General features: G+C 40.9%; 1 protein-coding gene across 3 annotated transcripts in view; it reads right to left on the bottom strand.

Annotated features, from left to right (window-relative positions):
* The window catches only part of tmem117 (transmembrane protein 117), a 66,633-nt gene that overhangs the window by 33,639 nt on the left and 13,379 nt on the right, over positions 1-19,615 (bottom strand). For all 3 annotated transcript variants that reach the window (XM_061721077.1, XM_061721076.1, XM_061721078.1), the window contains exon 3: positions 3,086-3,218. In XM_061721077.1, coding sequence (XP_061577061.1) covers positions 3,086-3,218 — 133 coding nt within the window. The remainder of the gene's footprint in view (positions 1-3,085; positions 3,219-19,615) is intronic.

Here is a 19,615-nt window from a genome sequence, read left to right as displayed (position 1 = left end):
TAGGTGGGAACTGCCTGCATTGGTCAGTGACTTCATTGGCGTTCACAAGAAGGACAACTTCTGGATGTGTGTCATGATGCCACCAGAGCAACCGCTGTAGGGCGTTTAAGACCAACTCAAAATCAGAGCTGGTGCTAAACTGGTGCTCGAGCCATTTCCAACCAGGTTCTACAAAGAACTGTCCAGCTTTTCTACTGGCTGGAGAGTACCAGAGACCCAGGACCCTACGTCATTCATCACGTCTGGCCCTGCACGGTCTTGGGGCCAGCGGGGCGCCAGTTTTCTTGGCACCGTGTCAGTGCTTTCCTCACAGCTGGTGGTCAAAAACAGAGCTAAAACGCATCAGTACAACCTTCAGATCAGTTTCAATCACTCTTCTCGTGTTTCCTTCCAGTTGGGGAGCTTTTCATCACCTCTTCTCATCCATGCTTGTATAAAAAAAAAAGTAAAGTTGCAATGAAATCCAACTCAACAGAAAGTCTGGCATTAGGACAGAACTAGCACTGAAACCGCTTTGGTCGGAAAGCCCTTGGAGGCCACAATGCAGCTGGTGTAGTCTCCAAAGTTCTCCAAAGACCAAGAAACCAAGGATTAGTGGATCCAAATTAGTTTTTAGGGCAAAAGCCAATGTTAGTCCAGCACTGGAAGATCATGAACCTGAACTGCTAGTAGGAAGTATTAATAATTTACTGTGTGTCCGCGTTTTTCTGGCAGTCAGGGTGCACGTCTTAGTTGACATGCATGGTTACATTTCTGGATTTGTTTGTGTTGAAAACATAAATAATCTCTCAGTTTTTTTTTAGCCTAGCTTGGTTTGGAGCTCCAGGTTCCTGAACCACCTTGAATTGCCTTGTTGCTGAAATCTGCTCCACAAATAAACGTGCCTTGCCTTGAACAGTGTCGTGTTGTTACCATGGGCAACGGGAGTTTTACACATTCATTATGTACTCCTGCTCATATTGCAAAAACTGTAGAAGTTCAACCAATCAGAAGACTCTTAAAGGAGCTTAAGGCCGGATTGTTGCAAGATTTATGAAAAAAATCTGTATACATTTTAAGTTTTCTAGTAATAATGTCAGATGAAGCGTTCCAAACTCAAAAGAATGAGCACTCTAGTATGTATCTCTCCGTTGCCTTGAACAGGCTGTGTGCTGCAAAATGTGCTGCAATTCTGTCCCGAATTTCCCGCGCTGGGCTGCGGATGTGACGTCACATGACGCTGCATGCACGTTCTCCCCGTTCTCCCGTGCCGGCTTCGCTGTTGGCTGCAGTACCCCCAACGGCCGTTGTGGCGAAGGGTGGCGCTAGAGAGTCTCATTTCTTAAAAGGAGCCTCAAGCTCCTTTAAGAACCTCCAGACATTCAGCCAATCAGAACACACAGCTGACAACACGTCATCGGTCGCATTTCCATTACCCTTAGATTTGCACAAAACCTAATTATGGCAAAGAAAAACCTGTAATTAAAAATGCTTCTGATTTGGAAAAAACTGCCAAATATTGGTGATGGTCTTTCAGACGTGTAAAAGTGTAATTGAAAGGCTTTTTTCTCATTTGCACCTCTCTGGCATCACTAAATGTGACGTAGGCGGTCAATCTAAAGTAATCAAAATCTAGTTTCTAGCCGTTTGTGGCCTCATGATATACATTAAGACTTTGCCTCTGAATAACCATTTGAATGATCATCCGCTGCCTTAATCCTCTGTTGAGTATTTTTGCAGCAGCGGTAGCGGCGATCGCAATCATTTGTCAAAGACTGAAGCTCTTTTTGTCCATCTTTTTCAAAGTCGAGATCTTCCTTTTCATTGTTTTGAGGACGAGTCTCGCAGGACGGGATATGCAGAGTTACAGAGACACGGCAAAGAACTAGGAGAAGGAAAGACAGGGGTACCTTTATCGCAAATTCAGAGCTTCGCTTTTCTTTCGGTAAAAGCGTAATGGAATCTATTTTCAAAGATCTTGTATACGTTTGATGTTTTTCTTTAGCTTTCAGAAACAATTGCAAAATGCTTGGTGGTAAAATGTGTGCACACCTAATGCAGAAGTAGCCTCGACGAGACAAAATCGTCTGGAAAAGACCATCTGATGTCCTAAAAAAAAAAGTAGTGGGCCACATTTTTCCTGGGATTTCCGACTTGAAAGATGAGATGGCCTCCATTATCACGAAAACAAAAGGTCTCCTCTTCATGACGGACGATGTAAAGTGTAACTTTTCCCTTATCAAGCAACATCCATCGTCTCAGCGGACCTGCCCCGTCGCTCGGATGTCCACGCCCCCTTTTTTTCATTTGGCCAATGAGAGAGAGAGTGAACAAGATGGATGCGGGTGTCACTATGCCGGCCATGGTGACAGATGGGCTGATTATACAAACTCATCCCTCTGGTCATAGAAAAAGAAAGAGAAAAACACAACACTTTGGCTGCTAACTAACAGCCTTCATCTGTCTGCACCTCATCGACAGTCTAAGCCTGTTGTTCATATGGAAAAGCAGCCCTGACCTCCCTCTTTACAGTTCGTACCTGAGCAGATACTACTCGCACTGTTTTGTTTTGCTCTTGCCTACTCAAACTAGTTAGTAAATCATCTGGCTGTGACCTCACGTCAGGCTGGCTGGCTACAAGGGCATGTTTTCCTTCCTCTGGATAGACACATTGCAAATGCATAAATGGATTCCTGTCAAGAGCTTGATGTGTGGGTGTCAAGCTCTGCTGTGCACACAGTGGTTTCGCGGTAGGTAAGCTGTGGCTGCAGGACAACAAAAAAAAAAAAAAAAAAGACAGGACTCAGACTCAGAGACATGGCAAAGACGTTTGTGTTCTTAGCCAGAGAGATGTCAAAAGAATAAGCCATGATCATAGGTGAATAAGTGGCGGAGCTGAAGGTGATCTTTCAGGATAAACCCCCTTCTCCTCGCCTGCGCCTACCTGTGATTTAAAGTCCGGGCAGATTAATCAGCCTGGTATCAAGTCTCTGTTCAGGCGAGACATTAAGATCAATCATGCCAGCGAAACAGCAGCTCTAACAAATGGGAGGCACAGAATGGGGGGAAGGGAGGGACGTCGGGAAAGAGAGATTGAACGTCTTACTCCATGCTTCCAGCCATCAGCAGGAAAAGGTTGTAGATGTGGGAGAAGATGAAGAGGAAGAGGATGGTGCTGAAGAACATCGTCATCCAGGAGCCGTGGTCCTCGCGGAACATTTTCAGACGCAGGTATCGACCTAAAAGGAGGCAGGACAAGGACACAGCTGTCACTCTTCAAAACAGTGCACCCACCTGCTTACATGAAAAGCAGAGATGAAAGAAAATAAATGAGTCACGAGATCAATACTGTCCCACTCCGTTGGACGTGAGCCCCTTTGTGTGATGAAATTAAGATTAAAAACCACTTGGAGTGGTCTTTTCCATGCTGCTGAGTTCATCGTTCATCTCCACGGAAACGTATCAACGCACATAAAGATCATTTAATGTGTTGGACAACAGTTAAGTAGTTTGTCCTTCAATATCTGAATTTGGTTTGACCAGTTGTATGTTTGTTCTTTCTTTTTTTTTCCTTTATGAAGGAAAATATGAAGAGATATGTCTTTGGGAGGGAGAGAGAGATGGATTCAGGTACGTAGCCTCTTGTGCTGAATACATAATCAGAGAAGCTTGTCCTCTGGTGGCAGATCTCAGCTGAACTGGTGAAGACAACAGGGTTTAATAAACCTCTGTTAGCTTGTCGCTGCGGTCTCCTTTTTAATCCGTCTGCTTTAAGTGACGTACAGAAAAATACATACTTTTATTCTACTCAAAGTGGGATCAAAGTATAACTGACTCAGATCTGGTAAAGTACCATGTGTGATGCTAACAGACGTGCATAATGTAATTGCGCAACAGCTGTCATGTCCTTGATCCACCTCCCACTCTGCTCATGGAACAGAGGCAATCCACTCTGCACATTCGGTGCGTCTGTTATCCCCGCTACCAATCAGACGAGGGTCAAATAGGCTCTGAAAATTACTGTTAAATGGAAATTCAAGAGATTTAAATTCATAAAGTCTGATGAGACTGAATCACTAACTTAAATTGATACATTTAGACTCTGGCGTCACAGTGTCATTGTGTGTGCTTTCTCGAGCTTTTCTCCAGGTACTCCGGCTTCCTCCCACAGTCGAAACAAAAGGTTGATTCATGTTTAGGTTGATTGATGAATCTTAACGTATGTGTTTGTCTGAATGTACTGAATGGACTGGCGACCTGTCCAGGGGTGTATCTAGGGTTGCAAAATTCCGGGAATTTTCAAAGTTGGAAACTTTCCATGGGAATTAAGTAAGTAAATTTATTAATGGATAGCCCCTTGAGATGAATCATCTCGTTTTCGAGGGGGTCCAACAAAAAACATACAACACAATACAAAACAGTTACATACAACATACATAATACATAATACATAAGGCTCTCACACACAAACCTGCCCACACACCAATTAACGGGAATATATGGGAATTAACGGGAATATATGGGAATTAACGGGAATTAACGGGAATAAATAAGAAATGTACAGAATTGAAGGTTGGCCCTTAACAGGGAACTTAAATATAGTTGGGGGAAATATATTGTAGCATAGTCTTGGCTAAAACAACCAGATTTAATGCAAGTACACTCCTCAATCACATGCACACAGCACATTGCTTACTGCAGGGCTATTGAGGCCACGCCCCCTACAGGCACTGTGCATTCCTCCATCACATGCACAGGTGATTTCTTGAAGCCTGGAGGCCACACATTTGAGCTCAAAGCACAAGACTATTGAAGCCACACATTTGAGCCCACGGACTATATAAAGTCAAGTAAGTTTTGATAATATTATGGGGTAAATATATTTGATCTATAATGGTATTAATGTTTAACTTGCAAATATTAAATAAAAATGTATTAACACAGTAGCTAGCTAGCTGGTAAGTTAGGTGCTAAATGAAAGCTATTTTTCATTTCATTGACCATTTAAGAGGCTAGCTTATTATGGTGGTAGCTACCTCAAATTTGATGCTGTTTTTTCTGACTCCAGCAAGACGGTTTTCTGTAACCATTCAAGAATGTATACATCAATTGTCAAATATTTTGAAGACCATTCCAATTTCCAGTTAATTCCCATAAATTCCCAATAATTCCCATAAATTCCCATAATTCCCATGGAAAGTTTCCAATTTGGAATATTTCCAAAATTCCCCAGCTTAACTTCCCATGGAAAGTTTCCGGAAAGTTTCCGGAAATTTACCGGAAATTTTCCACCCCTTTGCAACCCTAGGTGTATCCCTGTTTTTCACCTGTAATGAGCTGGGATAGGCTCCAGCAGAACCCCGTGTCCCCCCACTAATATCATGAAGAAGTCTGTGGAAGTCTCACGATGGCATCGGTACACTACAAGTTATTCAAGAAAATGTATGACTGGCCGCAGAATCCCGCGGTGGAGTCGCCGTCCTGACACTGCAGCCTCATCCCATGATCTAAAAATATGAATGTTAGGTCGATCGGTGAGTCTACATTGTCCACAGGAGTGAGTGTAAGCATCTGCAGTAGTTTGTCTTGTTTGTTTCTGTGTCCTGCTGATAGACCGTGAACCGTGAACCATAAACCCACTGGACCTTTAGGCCTGAGTTGTTGTGGCAGCAATTCAAATATCATTTACATAATCTTGCTTTTCAGGACTGCACATCCCAAAGAAAGTTGGCAAATCTAAGCTTTAATCGCTTTGTTTATTCTTTCTCACAACACTTAAAAGATATTCTGGCACTGAGGATAATAAGTAATGAAGCATTTGTGTTGTTATTCTGTCCCTTCTTTCTGCAAATATGTTTTAAGGCGTGCAATAGCATGACGCTCTTGTTTCATTTTTGATTTTAAAATTCTTCACACATTTGTTGCTGGAAACGAGTCAGGACTGGCAGGGCAGTTTAGTACGCTCTTACAATGTCTTTTTGTAATGTGCAGAAAAAAAGCTTTTATGTTGCCTTGTTAGAAAATCCAGGAAGTAGCTTCTGGACAAGCTTAACATCAGGCTTCTTTTTCACAGAGTACAATTTTCAGGGCTTTTGTGACTATATGTGTGAATAAACATGGTATTGACAAAGGATTTTCCACAGTAATCCCTTGTCCATGTGGTTTTATCAGCTATTGATGAATACCCTTATACCCATAGCTCAATGAAAGTCTCCAAACGTCTTGAATTTCTTCATAACATTGTGCACCGTGAAAGGAGAAATATGCTAATTATTTCATATTGTTGATTTCTTTTTTTAAACTTTTATGATTTTCACAGATTTTTTCCATCATTTGTTGACAAAGCTGAGAGCCTCTTCCCCTCTTTGCTTCTTAAAGACCCTAAGCTTTTTGTACCAAATCATCAATACAATTATTTATTTTTTCCAGACTGAGTTGCAAACGTTTTAAAAAATGGACATAAATTGACTGATTAAATGAAGCCAAACTGCCCACTGGTAAAGGCGGTAAAGGACAAGTGTGAAGAAGCTTCGGTGTGTGAGGAAAACAGGCAATTTGGAAAGCAATTTGGATAAAAGCTCTTTCCAAATGCAAGCCAGTTGGTTTTTGGGGGCCAAGGCCATTAACTGCTCAGCCGCTGCTCTTCCAGCAGCTCTGCTGAGAATATCAAGGGAAATATCTGCCGATAAAGAGCATATATGTCAGTGGAACTATAATTATTTGGCATCAGATATCATTTGGATAATTTAGTTTGGAATGAAAAATGCCCAAATACAGATGTCCTTAATTAAATCAGTATGACATCATCAAGATGTCTTTCTCAGCTCCTTCCAGAGCCACAGATGATAAAAATCAGAGCGAGCAGCATCCTCTTCATACCAGTTTTTTTAAAGTTTATGGAAAAACTGGTGAGTTGACCTTTTAAACCCAACCTCAATTAAGAGAAAACTTCAAAGGATTTGTCAGGGAGTTGTGTCGTAAACCCTGGTCTTAATTAGGAAATCCTCCACGCTATATTGCTCTGTTTCTGTTACTTATTACTGTATCACTCATGCAAAAGCACAAATACACACACACACACACACACACACACACGCACACACTTCACTTGATCTCTGCTTGCTGTGATCGGGTGCCAGAAGCGTCCATCTTTCCAGGAATAAGTCGGTATGTTTCTCTCCTGCAGCTCAGTCAGCATCCCCTTCAGTTACATCTCCTCGGAGAGCTCATGGTGTTTGTGTCCACACGCGCTCAGAAACACAGCCGGAGAGACAGCAAAGCAGAATGCTCCATTTATTTTCCCATTACAGCCTGGCTGCTTTACTCCCCGATAGTTTTACATGCTGCTCGGCCTCGCCTACTCTCCATTAGTTTTTCAGCCCCCCCATCCGAAAAGTATGTAAAAAAAAAAAAAAAAAAGGACTCAGATGCCAAGATTCCTAAGGAGAGGAAGATTGCTGAGATCAAGTGCACTTATAATAAACCAGATTCCTGCTGATGGAACAACGATGTTTTGTCTTAGAACAATTATAACACCGACATGCAATTAAATGTTAAATTGATGGACGCTAAAACAAACATGAATATTCCCTTTAAAAGCAATATTCAACCTCAGTATGGTTAAGGTTTAAGGGAGAAGCAAAAAAGAAAAAGAGGCCCTGGGTGAGACCTCACATACGTCTCGCTGTGTGGTATTTCAAGACTCATCACAGTTGCATAATTGGGTTGACTTGCATGGATGAACTTAATTGCCTCCAGTGCCAATGAGCCCCGGCTTCGATGTAGATGCACGGCGTGTATCGGCAGATCTGACTTCCAAAGCAGCACGCCGCGCCATCAAACACGACCCCACACTCGCAGCCTTTACGGGCAGAATTCAACCAGAGGTAATTCAAGCCTGCCTCAGCCGAGGTGTTTGAGTCACCGCGCCTCCCTCCGAAAGAAGACCCTGATAAGGAGTGATTCATGAGCACCGTCTACAGAGAGCCCAGCTCAGCAGGGGACAACAAGACAAATGGACAAGACAGCCACTCACAGACACACAAAAAAAGGCAAGAGCAGGGGACACTTCTTCTTTTTTTCTGCTATTATTGCTCACACAGTAAACACACAAATCAAACTGACATTTTAGTGTAGTTTACATTTACACCAATAATTTACATCATCATTCCTCGTAAGCTGCTTATACTTCTGTCGGGATGAGATCATGTGCTCCTTTCCTTTGCAGCTTGTAATTTACAGGTGAAACGATGTCTCCATCTGCTGGTGACAGTTTGGCATTACATAGCTCTGTAACATCCTGACACAAGAGCGCACACTGACATAAGCGTATAAATTATTTTGGGTATGGGTATTTATTGTGGCAAAACTTGTTAAACGCTGCATATAAATCCTTAATCTTTCAATAAAACACTCCAACACTCACTATCAAATTTCTGTAGCTCAGGAGGCTTAGAGGTCATTTTCAATTGAAGGGGGTTTAATCTCCAGCAACATTTTAGGATCTAATAGACCATGAGAGTTTTAAGTCACAATCATTGTAAAATGACTCTATTGTGGAACTTGATCAATATGAATAGGGAACAAACTGTATAGGACCTTGAATTGATTAACACATCTTGGCTTGTGGCCTTCATCAGGATCAATAAACCTTCCATTCATCCATCCCTCCATTTTCATCCGCTTATCCGGGACCGGGTCGGGGGGGGAGTAGTCTGAGCAGAGACGCCCAGATGTCCCTCACCGCAGACACTTCCTCCAGCGTGTCCAGGGTCTCCTCCCAGTGGGACATACCTGGAACACCTCCCTAGGGAGGAGGGACATGCCTGGAACACCTCCCTAGGGAGGAGGGACATGCCTGGAACACCTCCCTAGAGAGGCGTCCAGGAGGCATCCGATACAGATGCCCAAGCCACCTAAGCTGACTCCTGTCGATGTGAAGGAGTAGCGGCTCGACTCCGAGCTCCTCCCGGGTGACTGAGCTTCTCATCCTCTCTCTAAGGGAGCGTCCAGCCACCCTGCGGAGGGAACTCATCTCACGGACGCTTGTATCCGCGATCTTGTCTTTTCAGCCATTACTCACGGTGCGTCCGAAATCCCGTACTAAAAAGTATATACTAAAAAGTTTACTTAAATTCGGCACAATTTTGAGTAAATATCAGTAGTGTGCATTAATTCGGACGTACTATTAAGAGCGCACACGTCACTTCCTGCCGTAGGGAGGAAGTGACGTGTCACAGCAGCAGTAGCAGCACCGCTCCGCTATTTTCCGTTTATTCTGGCCGAAACAATATGACATTATATAATATTATTGTATACGAATATTATAATATTAAAGTTATATAATAATATTATTATACTTAATATTATACTTATGACATATACGTATCACCTAGCAACCAAACGCCGCTGCATTGCATTTTGGGAAGTTTCTGCTCGGCTAGTGTCCATCAATCTACACTCAAAAAATTATCCGGAATGAGTATGTATACCGCACACTATTGAGTACGTTCTAATGTTTTGGACGCACTGAAAAATCTCGCACACTCATTTTGCATACTCATTAGGGTGGAAGTATGCGATTTCGAACGCAGCCTCAAAGTTCATGACCATAGGTGAGGATGGGAGCGTAGATTGACAGGTAAATCAAGAGCTTCGTCTTTCTTCACCGCGACGTTCCGGTACACCGACCACATAACTGCGAACGCTGCACCAATCCGTTCGTCAATCAAATCAAATCTTATTTATACAGCACTTTTCATACACAGTAGAGCAAAGTGCTTTACATAATGAAATCAACCCCAACATATAAAAACTCACACACTCATGGTTAAAAACATTTGTCAGGTCATTTTCACACACATCCTCAAATTGATACCCACACAGCACACAAGCGTAGGCTGTTCCACAGATGAGGACCGTAGGAGTGGAACGAGGTCGTCTAACTAAAGGTTTTTGTTCTAACTTCAGGAACAATGAAAAGGCCAGTACCAGAGGACCTCAAGGGCTCATAATTTGAAAGCAGATCAGATAAATAAGAAGGCCCAAGACCATTAACACATTTATAAACTAATGAAAGAACCTTAAAATCAATCCTGAAATGCACCGGGAGCCAATGCAGTGCTCCCGCCCTCTGGTCCTCGTCAGCACAATCTCACGCTCCATCGTACCATTACTCGTGAATTTGGAGTGGCTGATTCTCATCCCAGCCGATTCACACTCGGTTGAAAACCGCCCCAGCACATACCGAAGGTCCTGGCTTGATGAAGCCAACAGGACAACATCACCTGCTCAATAAACCTAAAGAACCTTTATCTAAAATCTCAAACTAAATGGTAAATCCCTAGTTATGTCGGCCATGTTTGAAAAACATTGCAAATTATGGCTCAAATTACATATTGTGATTGTTTTCAAGAGGATTAAGGTTTTTAAAGACCTTTAGAGTCCCATGATCAAACCTTTATCTCCAACCTCCAGATATTGACGCACTTCACATCTCAAAGCACCTTTGAAAAAGACACTAAACGTCCCCACTGTGTTGCTTTGGATAAAAGCTTCGGCTAGACAACATAAGAATGCCACATCTAACATTATTGACATCCAGTCTCAGAAATCAATAGCAAAGCTCTGACTTGCGACTTCTCCTTATCAGCACTCTGGTCTTTTGTTTCCTTTTCAGATTGTGATCATTCAAGTCTGGACTCTGAGGTGCCGACACTTTGGTTTCTTTCCACCACCAGATTGATGAAATTCTCCTCTTTATCCAGATGAGCTTTAGAGTAGGATAGGCAAGCCCGTACGTACCCTTTTTACTTGCTGCCCTTCCACCAACAAGGGGCTCCACCTGGCTTACCAGTCTGACCCCAAACCAGTATCACAAGAAATTGTAGTTCCACATGGGCTCAAAAAAGTGAGTACATTTCCACCAAATCCTTTTTTAAATATCCAACTTTGCAGCAGAAATAAGCATATTTAGAGCCTTGTTCAGCAATTTGTAATACAGCCGTATGGCTCAACTGGTTGAGCAAAAACCCCAAAAACAGGGCCTCAGTTCTCACTGCAGCCAACCCAAGTTCAACTCCTGTAGTCCTGTTTCCTCAAGTGGTCGTCTTCCCTCCGGTTTGAAGGCTGCTAACCAAAGAACACTAGCTGGATTTCCTCCAGCTATTACTCCTAGTAGCTGAGGCTGTTTGCAAAGATTTGATCAGAATCAATGTAAAGTAAAATTCGTTGACATCATATATTAGCATACCGCCTTGATGTACTTCTAATTATGTTTTGCACTCTGAACTCAGACATCTGAAGACACCTGGGTATTTATTTGAAGGCTCTGATCATCTAGTTAACAATCACAAACTGTAAATCAAGCCAAATGTTTCAAAAATGTCCAGGAAATTACCATTTTGCGATAACATTTTACTTCATTATCATCATTAACATATGTTGCAATTTCTTGTTAAAAGATAAGAACATTTTCACCTTGAGGGACTTCATCATTTGCAAGATCTATCTAATAAACTGACTAAAGGAGTTACAGTTAGTTTCCAGTAACTTTTACAGCATCAGTTATTTGGTATTCCTGCTCAGTCTCGATTGCAAGAATCAATTAAAGCTTTCAAACTGCTGTGTTTATGGTTCCCAGTCTGTTCCCCTGCTCTAAGATTAGATTCTGGGAAGTGTCTGGGTTATAAAACGGCCAGAATTACAGTGGCAATCTATTTACAGGTCATAGAGACATTTCAAAGACAGAACTAAAGACCCGTGACTGGGAGGTTAAACGTGTGCATTCACACATGTAGAAGCATTTATTTATGATATTTATTCACTATTATTACCTAATCTCCTGGTTACTGTACTGCAAAGACGTGTGTGCAAACTGCAGTCTCTCCTGTAAAGCTGAACTCAGACGGCTCCAGACAGATGGAAGAGGACCGAAGATGAGGTGATATGAGATTTACGGCTCCCCTCATCATGAAGGCGGGGCTTAACAGAGCGCTCAATGAAACACTACAGCCTGAATTGAACAAGGAGTTATTGAAATATATATTTTTTTTAAAAAGAAAAATGCAAGTTTTCTACATTTCATTTAATCACACAGCTTTCAGCCTTTCTTTGTGATCTGGGTCATATCCAGAAGTACTGACCCGTTATTGATGACTGACATTGAAACAAAACTGATGGAGCTTGTTAAGTAAATTACATTCAATTAGATTAACAAAGATTCAATCATCATCTAAGTAGGCCTTCGTTGAAAAAAATCGATTTCTTAATTCTAAATCGATTCTCATATTAATTCCTAAAAATCGATTCATATGTCTACAGATCTATATTTTTTTCTTTTTTTTTCTTTTCTTTTCTTTTCTTTATTTATGTATTTTTTTTTCATCATTACATTACAACTTTTGGTTATTTTTTTGTTTATCCCCAAAAAAGTAATGTTTTGTCTGACACGAGAATAACTGGTGCCATGTTTTTGCCTTTAAGGTATGAAAACATTAAAGTGTTCAGTTATAATTGCATAAATTGTCTATATTTCATTACTTTATACACTGTCTTGGGGTTTCATTTGCAAAAAATGCTAAAAACCAAATTCTAAAAAAATTAAAAACCAAAATAGACCGAAAATCGAACAAATAAAAAAAAATGAAAACCGATTTCATCCGTCTGTTTGCTGCCCTGGATCTGTTTGATAATTATGCCCCACGATGTTTCTGAAAGCAGTTCTATCAGCATTCTGGGAGGTGATTGGTCCTTACAGCATCATTAGCTGCCAATACTTGCTGTTGAATCTCAATATAATACTAGTATTCATATTTAGCATAACTACAGTCATATAATTCATGCAACAACTCAAAAAACAGTTTTAATAACACTAACCCAAATCAATATCGGAATCGAATCGGATCGAATCAAATCTTGATAATCGGTACATCTCAGTGTGTGTAACAGAGTGTGTTAAAACCATGATGGTGGAATATCTTTTTTTTTTTTTTACCAAAGAGAAAGACAACTTTAAAAATACCATCCTGTGGGACCGCAGAGCGACGCACCCAAAACAGAGTGGGGCAGTGACATTGCTGTCACAAAATTCCTGGTAAATTTGCGGACCGTTTTAGCAATGTCCCATGCAAGGTTAAGCTGGATATTTTGTAGAATATTCCAACTTGAAGAATCTTGAAGAAAGCCTTTTTACTGAAAAGCTTTGAACTTGAAAGATTTCCTGAATTAGAAAGAAAGAAATACATTCATAATATAACTTTGCATACAACAAATAGAAATGTTTTATTCTTATAGTTTAAATTAAATCACATTATAGTGCACTAATTGTGGAACTGCACTTTTTAGGCCAGCCTAAGGAACTTTGGGTATGAGTACAGTTCACTTGGGTGAGCGCGAACGCAGCAACCACATGCAGATGTGGTTGCAGTTGAAATGGAAGAAACAAACAAAGAGGTTGTCTTGGTGCGGCTTTCAGCACTTGTGGCGTGAAAGCTCTGCTGCAGAGCTGCGTCCTCGATTCAACTGGTTTATGGAATGAATGGAACGTGTCTGAACTACAAAGGCATCTGTAAACAGCTAGGTCGTACATTGTGGGTCTTGAAGGAGCACATAAACAAACACGGCAAAAGAAAGTGACATGAGAAGTTGCAGACAAATGACCTCCGGCTGCAGTCGTGCTTCATTTACAAGCTATGTAGTTTGCATACTGGTAGACTCATACAAACAAAAGGATATAGAAAAATGGCTGTCAGTGTAAAAAAAGCCTCAGAACTGGTGTGTATTTTATTTTAATATATTCAAAACTTCAGAAAATTTTATTACGGAATATATACATACATATTAAAGAAAAGTTAGGCAGTGACAGATCTGTAGATTTTGTTTAGACAAAGTTATTCACATAATAAAACTGCCTTACGGTTTTAGTGTTAAATTACAAAACAACAAACCAAGTGTAATTATTTCAAGTGTAACTGTATTTTTGTTATCAGTATAATTATGTTCAGTGTAACAGGTTTCTTTGACCGGTTGCTCGTCAAACAAGCCGTGTCAAAAGCCTGTCCATTGTGCTAGCAGGATCAGCCCAGGCTGAGGCGGGGCGGGAGCTGCTGGTTGTAAATAAGTCTGTGTCCCCAGAGGTTGACTCTGTAACTATGCGTGTGGATAATAAATCAGAGGTTGAGAGTGACAACAGAGCTCCCTCCACAGGGACACTGCTGCAAGAAAAGCTGAGACAGAGTTGGCCACTGTGCCACTGTGCCACCGTACCTGTTTCAGTAAGAGGCGGCTAGATGACTTCATTTTATTTCCTCAGTCCAAGAAGAGTCATATTTCTTTCCTTTGTTTGCTAGATTTTATTAGCTCTCAGTGTTTTTGACTTTGTTTTATTCCACTTTCTCCTGCTCTATAAAAACATTTTAATATATTCCAATAAAATAAAAGCACTTTAGTTGACATTTGGGGCACAGGCTGCTCACTACACCACACCTCATATTGGGTTAATAATGAAAGGCATGAAGGGGGAACATTTGCCCAATTCTGGATCTCAAACAGCAAATATATTAGATTGATGTAGAAAGATGTTTAGCTATCATCGAAAGGTACTTCAACATCTTGCAAATTTAATTCATTTTAATTCCCATACATTTCCTTTCACTCCCTTACTGTATATTTCTATTGATTTCCCAAGGAAGGTTTTCAGTTTTATTCATGAGGGACAAGGAGGGAACTAACATTATGTTTTATGAGCTCTGTTTTAAATAAGTTTATTGGTTATTTAAAGAAGAAAAAGAGAAAAGAAAAAGAAGATGTACAGCAATGGCTAAAACCCACAGGTAGAAAAAAACTATGAAAGCACCAAAACAAAATTACTCCCAGAGGGCGTAGAGGGCGTAGTTCCTAGAGTATCCAAATGTAGATTTGGATGACGGGTCTTCTGCTATCAGGTAACATTACTAAAGATCCAACTTCCAATCTGGGTGAAGGAGACGGATACCACCTCCACTTTCAAAACCAAACTTAAAACCTTTCTGTTTAGTAAAGCCTATATTTAGTGTAAACCTTAATGAGTTATGGCCAAAGCTGCAGCTACAGGACAAGACTAGAGCAGCTGGTCTTAAACAGCTTTGTTGTAGATTTATTGCTATAGACCTGCACTGCAGTCTGCAGGGGGACACCAACATGATCCACTGAATGGTGCTCCTCACCCCTCCTTCTGTCATCTACTTTTATATCCTTCCATCAGATCAACCCTCAGTTATTAATTTGAAGTATATCTATTGTTCTTGTAGTTGTGCTGGTTTATGATCGGAGGCCAGGAACAGCCCTTTTTTTAATTAATATGTGTACACATACAAAGTTAAATCACCCTGGTTTGTCTGGACCGTATCCACAGTACCAACTAAGGGAAATTACATTTTTGAATCTTTTCAGAGGCTTAAAATGGTCATTTATTTTGGAATAACTCTGTTGCCTCCTGTGTTAACATTGAATACCATTTTCCAGAAAACCTACAATCCCCTCTCACTGAAAACTGCTTTTTGATTCACGACACTATGAGCCCTAACAACAGGTTAGAGTCCTTACAAATATCTATTCTATTTCCATGAATTCCCATATAATCTGGTTAATTCCTTTGCAAAATTCAAAAAAAATTCTGAGATTTTGCATCTCAGAATTTTTGGGTGAATAATTTCAAACTATTATTATTCATATGGAGAGAAAATATAGAGAAATGTGATCTTGTTCTCACCGCCTTGAGAACACGATCAAGTTTCCCTGTTTTTGTGAAGTACATTTCGGCCTTTAGGCACAAAGTGTGTGTGTTTGTGCAGTGCTCCTGGGAGGTACAGTAAGCATGCTCTTCACAATGGCTTTCACTGTAACAAGACGCTGATGCTGTTACTGGCCATTCGTTTTGGGGACAAGAGACACAAGAGGCACCAAATAATTCTCCACAGCTGACAGAGAGAATTCCCTGTAGACTCCGGAGAGCATTTTCTGTGCAATAACTACACAGACCCTCAAAAGTTTGGTATGAGAAAATCACTGTCTAAAACGGACAGCAGTTTTAGACAGTTTTCTGCAATTAATTAATCTAGTTAGAAGCTAGGATTGTTTCAGGAGTAGTATCAACCAATTTGAATTTCCTCAAACGTAGCACATCTCCTGAAAGACGCACATGCCCCCTAGCTACACGCCCGCCCACACACACACACACACACAGACACACACGATCCAGCTCTGCCATCCACGCATTTAATCCTACAAGCAAACACACACCCCGCTTTAACCCGCAGGCACATAATGCTACACATAAGCCATCACAGCCATTGGTTTCCACAGTAATAACATATGACAGAACCCAGATGGCACCCTGTAGGCGACAACCACCACAACCAGGGAAAGCCAACAAAGAGGAACTTCTGCAACAGAGTAACCAATGGGCCGACATGGCTGACACTGTCCATTGTGCAACACACATAAAAACCCAGGGCACTGTAGACCACCCAATGGTCTCAACGGACCTGATAAGCTGGAGGCAGCTTTCTTGTGCTGTTCACAATGCCTGGACACTCAATGAATCACCCAACAGGAAAAGAGTCAGAGTTTAGGGTTAGGGTTTTAAGTATTTGTGATTAAATGCAAAGCAGGACATAATCCAGGTATGAAAATTAACCACATGACTTAAAATGACCATTTAGTCTACTTTGCAGAATTTGCAAAGGCTTTGACATGTGGTTGTACAGTGTAAACAGTTAGTCAGATCCGATTCTCATTGCATATTCTTAAATACTATGGCTTGATAGTGTTAACACCATCTAAACCAGACGTCTTTGTGCTCCAGTGTCCTGCATGTGAGCACAGAGATAGAACTGGGGCCATCATTTTCTTATCTGCTGTAAACAGCCATCACAGAACTCTGTTAGACATCAAGGAGGAATTATGACCAGTATTCAGATTGGAATGGTAACCCCTGACCTGGCTTACATTTTCACTATCAGTTGTGTTGGCTGGATGGCTGTAACTACGTAAAAACACAATGTCATACCCACGCGACAGTGTTTGAGATACATGTGGAGCATAAAAAGTATAAAAAGCCGATGAATGAGTAACTATGGAAGCTATGTCACCTACACTTACAGGCTCCATCATCATCTCCTGTGGCCAAAGATGATGTCTATCAAATGAAACCACAAACATCGCGCAAAACATCTTTGTGGCGGATATGCTGCGATGAACATCCTCCTGAAAAAGACAGGCAGCCTTGTTCGTTTCTATCATTTAAAAAAAAAAAAAAATCTGTAAGTGGCATTTTAAGACTTTTCAAACACAAATTGAAAGCTTTATAAGACAAATCAATGAAAATGACCTGTCTTGAAATGTCCAAGACAATATCCTATTTTTAGATAACTTCATTTAAGATTTTTGCAGGGTTTAAACAGTCTGCAGATACCCTGTAATAGCTTGTTCAAGGCTACTACAAAAAGATTTCATCAAGATGCAACTTGTTGAGATATTTTTCAAGGTACTTTGTAGGTTAAAAATAACACATTTCTACAGCATTACTACTAGGGCTGTAAACTCCGAGTCGACTGGTCGATTTATTAGTCCATGCGGCCTGGCTCGAACAACATTCTGATTGGGTGATTCTTTAATTTAATTTAATTTAATGTCATCGGGAGGAAATTACCAAGTTCTAAAGAGGGTGTTTTCAAAGCACATCTCTTTCACAATTAACAGACTATCTTTAGACACCCCATTGTTTTTGCTATTTTGGATTAGCCCAACCCACTGACTAGGGATAGATAGATTGTAAAGTAGAAGGACAAGGTCCAGTGATTTGTTGAACTCTATCATGTCAAAGACATCTGCAGTGTGGCCGAATTTCATAAAAATAGACAATGGGAAAAAAAAAGTTTAACCCAAACTTTGTAACCAACAGTGTGGATATCACAGCTCCACATCAAACATGGCGTATCACCTGAAAACGGTAAGCTAACTTTCCCCGTCCGTTCTGACAATATGAACATATCAGAATTGACATATTTTAATTTTTGTGTAATAATTGTTTTGTAACTGAAGTCGCAGCCGCCCGCAACAACGGCGGCATCCCGCAGATACACCCAGACCACGCTGGTCCCCCAGATACACCCCGACCACGCTGGTCCCCCAGATACACCCAGACCACGCTGGTCCCCCAGATACACCAAGACCACGCTGGTCCCCCAGATACACCCAGACCACGCTGGTCCCCCAGATACACCCAGAACCACGCTAGTCCCCCAGATACATCCAGACCAGGCTGTTGTTAAGCCTCTCACTACGATCCACCTGTGTGCTGTTTCTAGTTGTGGTGCGAGGGTGTTGTTTTATTAAATATATATTACCATTGAAATTCTGACATTTAGTTGAGCCGCACCAAAATATAGTTTAGCCCCACTGTAGTTGAACCAGAAAGAAAATACTCACTGTGGTACAGTGCAAAATTATGGTGTCTGTCAATTCTTTAAACATGACTGAACAATTGTTTCATATAAATAATATTCATCCTATTAATTCCGACAGGCTGTAGTGTGTAATTCATTTCAGTTCAAAATATTAGATAAAAAACTATTTTAATATATATAGCAAATTGAAGACAACACCAATTTGCAATATAAAACAGCCCTAATCACTAGATCACTTGACCCGTCATGCTTGTGTCCTTAGGGACCCCTGTATGTTAACAGCTCAGGTTTAATCATGATTAACTGTCACTTCTCCTCACACTGTGATGATGATGATCTCATATCTATCCATTTCAACTGGCAGTTTTACATGATTCTTATGTGGTATTTGTTTATGTAAAACAGTCTCTAGTTATGACACCGCAACATAGTTTTTCCTTCCATGAAAATAACATTTCCTGGAACCTGCTACAAAATCCTTGATGGGCCAAAAGGAGCCTTTATCTTATAGAATTAGAAAGGTGGTATTCACTGATCTGTGATTGTGTGCAGACAGGCCATGCTCAAAAGACACAGACTTGTCATAAAACAAATGTGACCTTGGACTTCATACAAATGCATAATGACAGCCAGGATTCCTCTGCCTAACCAGAAGTCATTGGCTGACACCCACTCGATTAAGGAGCACACACTGCCTTGAGAAGCTGAAAGGAACAGGTTGTTTCTTAGATCTCAAATGTCTTCTCCTTAAATCACATAATCTGTCAGAAGTCATTCATCATCAGGAGTCCATTAATTTTTCTCAAACGTATGAGATAATTAAATTTATATTAAGAACCTTTGCCTACTCTTCATAGCAACACGGTTTTCTAGGCCATCATGAATGATCACTGATGCAGTGACTGTGTCACCTTCCACAAATATCAACATCCAGCTTCCAGGCTTCAGCAGAACCGCAAACAGCATGAGCTGAGAAAGGAATCCAGATATGTACATGAACTGGGTTTGTATGCACAAGTGTGCACAGTGTGTCTAATCAGCAGAAATTAAAAAGACGAATCACCAGAGATCTGGGTAGATTTACTGGAGGTATTATAATGTGCAGTATGCACGTGGGACGGATTTATAACAGATGATAGATTCTACAGTGTGTCTGATTCAGTAGTACAGCTCTTATGGCCTACCTGGGT

The sequence above is a fragment of the Cololabis saira genome, chromosome 5, assembly GCF_033807715.1.
Source record: "Cololabis saira isolate AMF1-May2022 chromosome 5, fColSai1.1, whole genome shotgun sequence".
Classification (NCBI taxonomy): Eukaryota; Metazoa; Chordata; class Actinopteri; order Beloniformes; family Belonidae; genus Cololabis; species Cololabis saira.
This window is presented reverse-complemented; position numbering and strand designations above follow the sequence as displayed.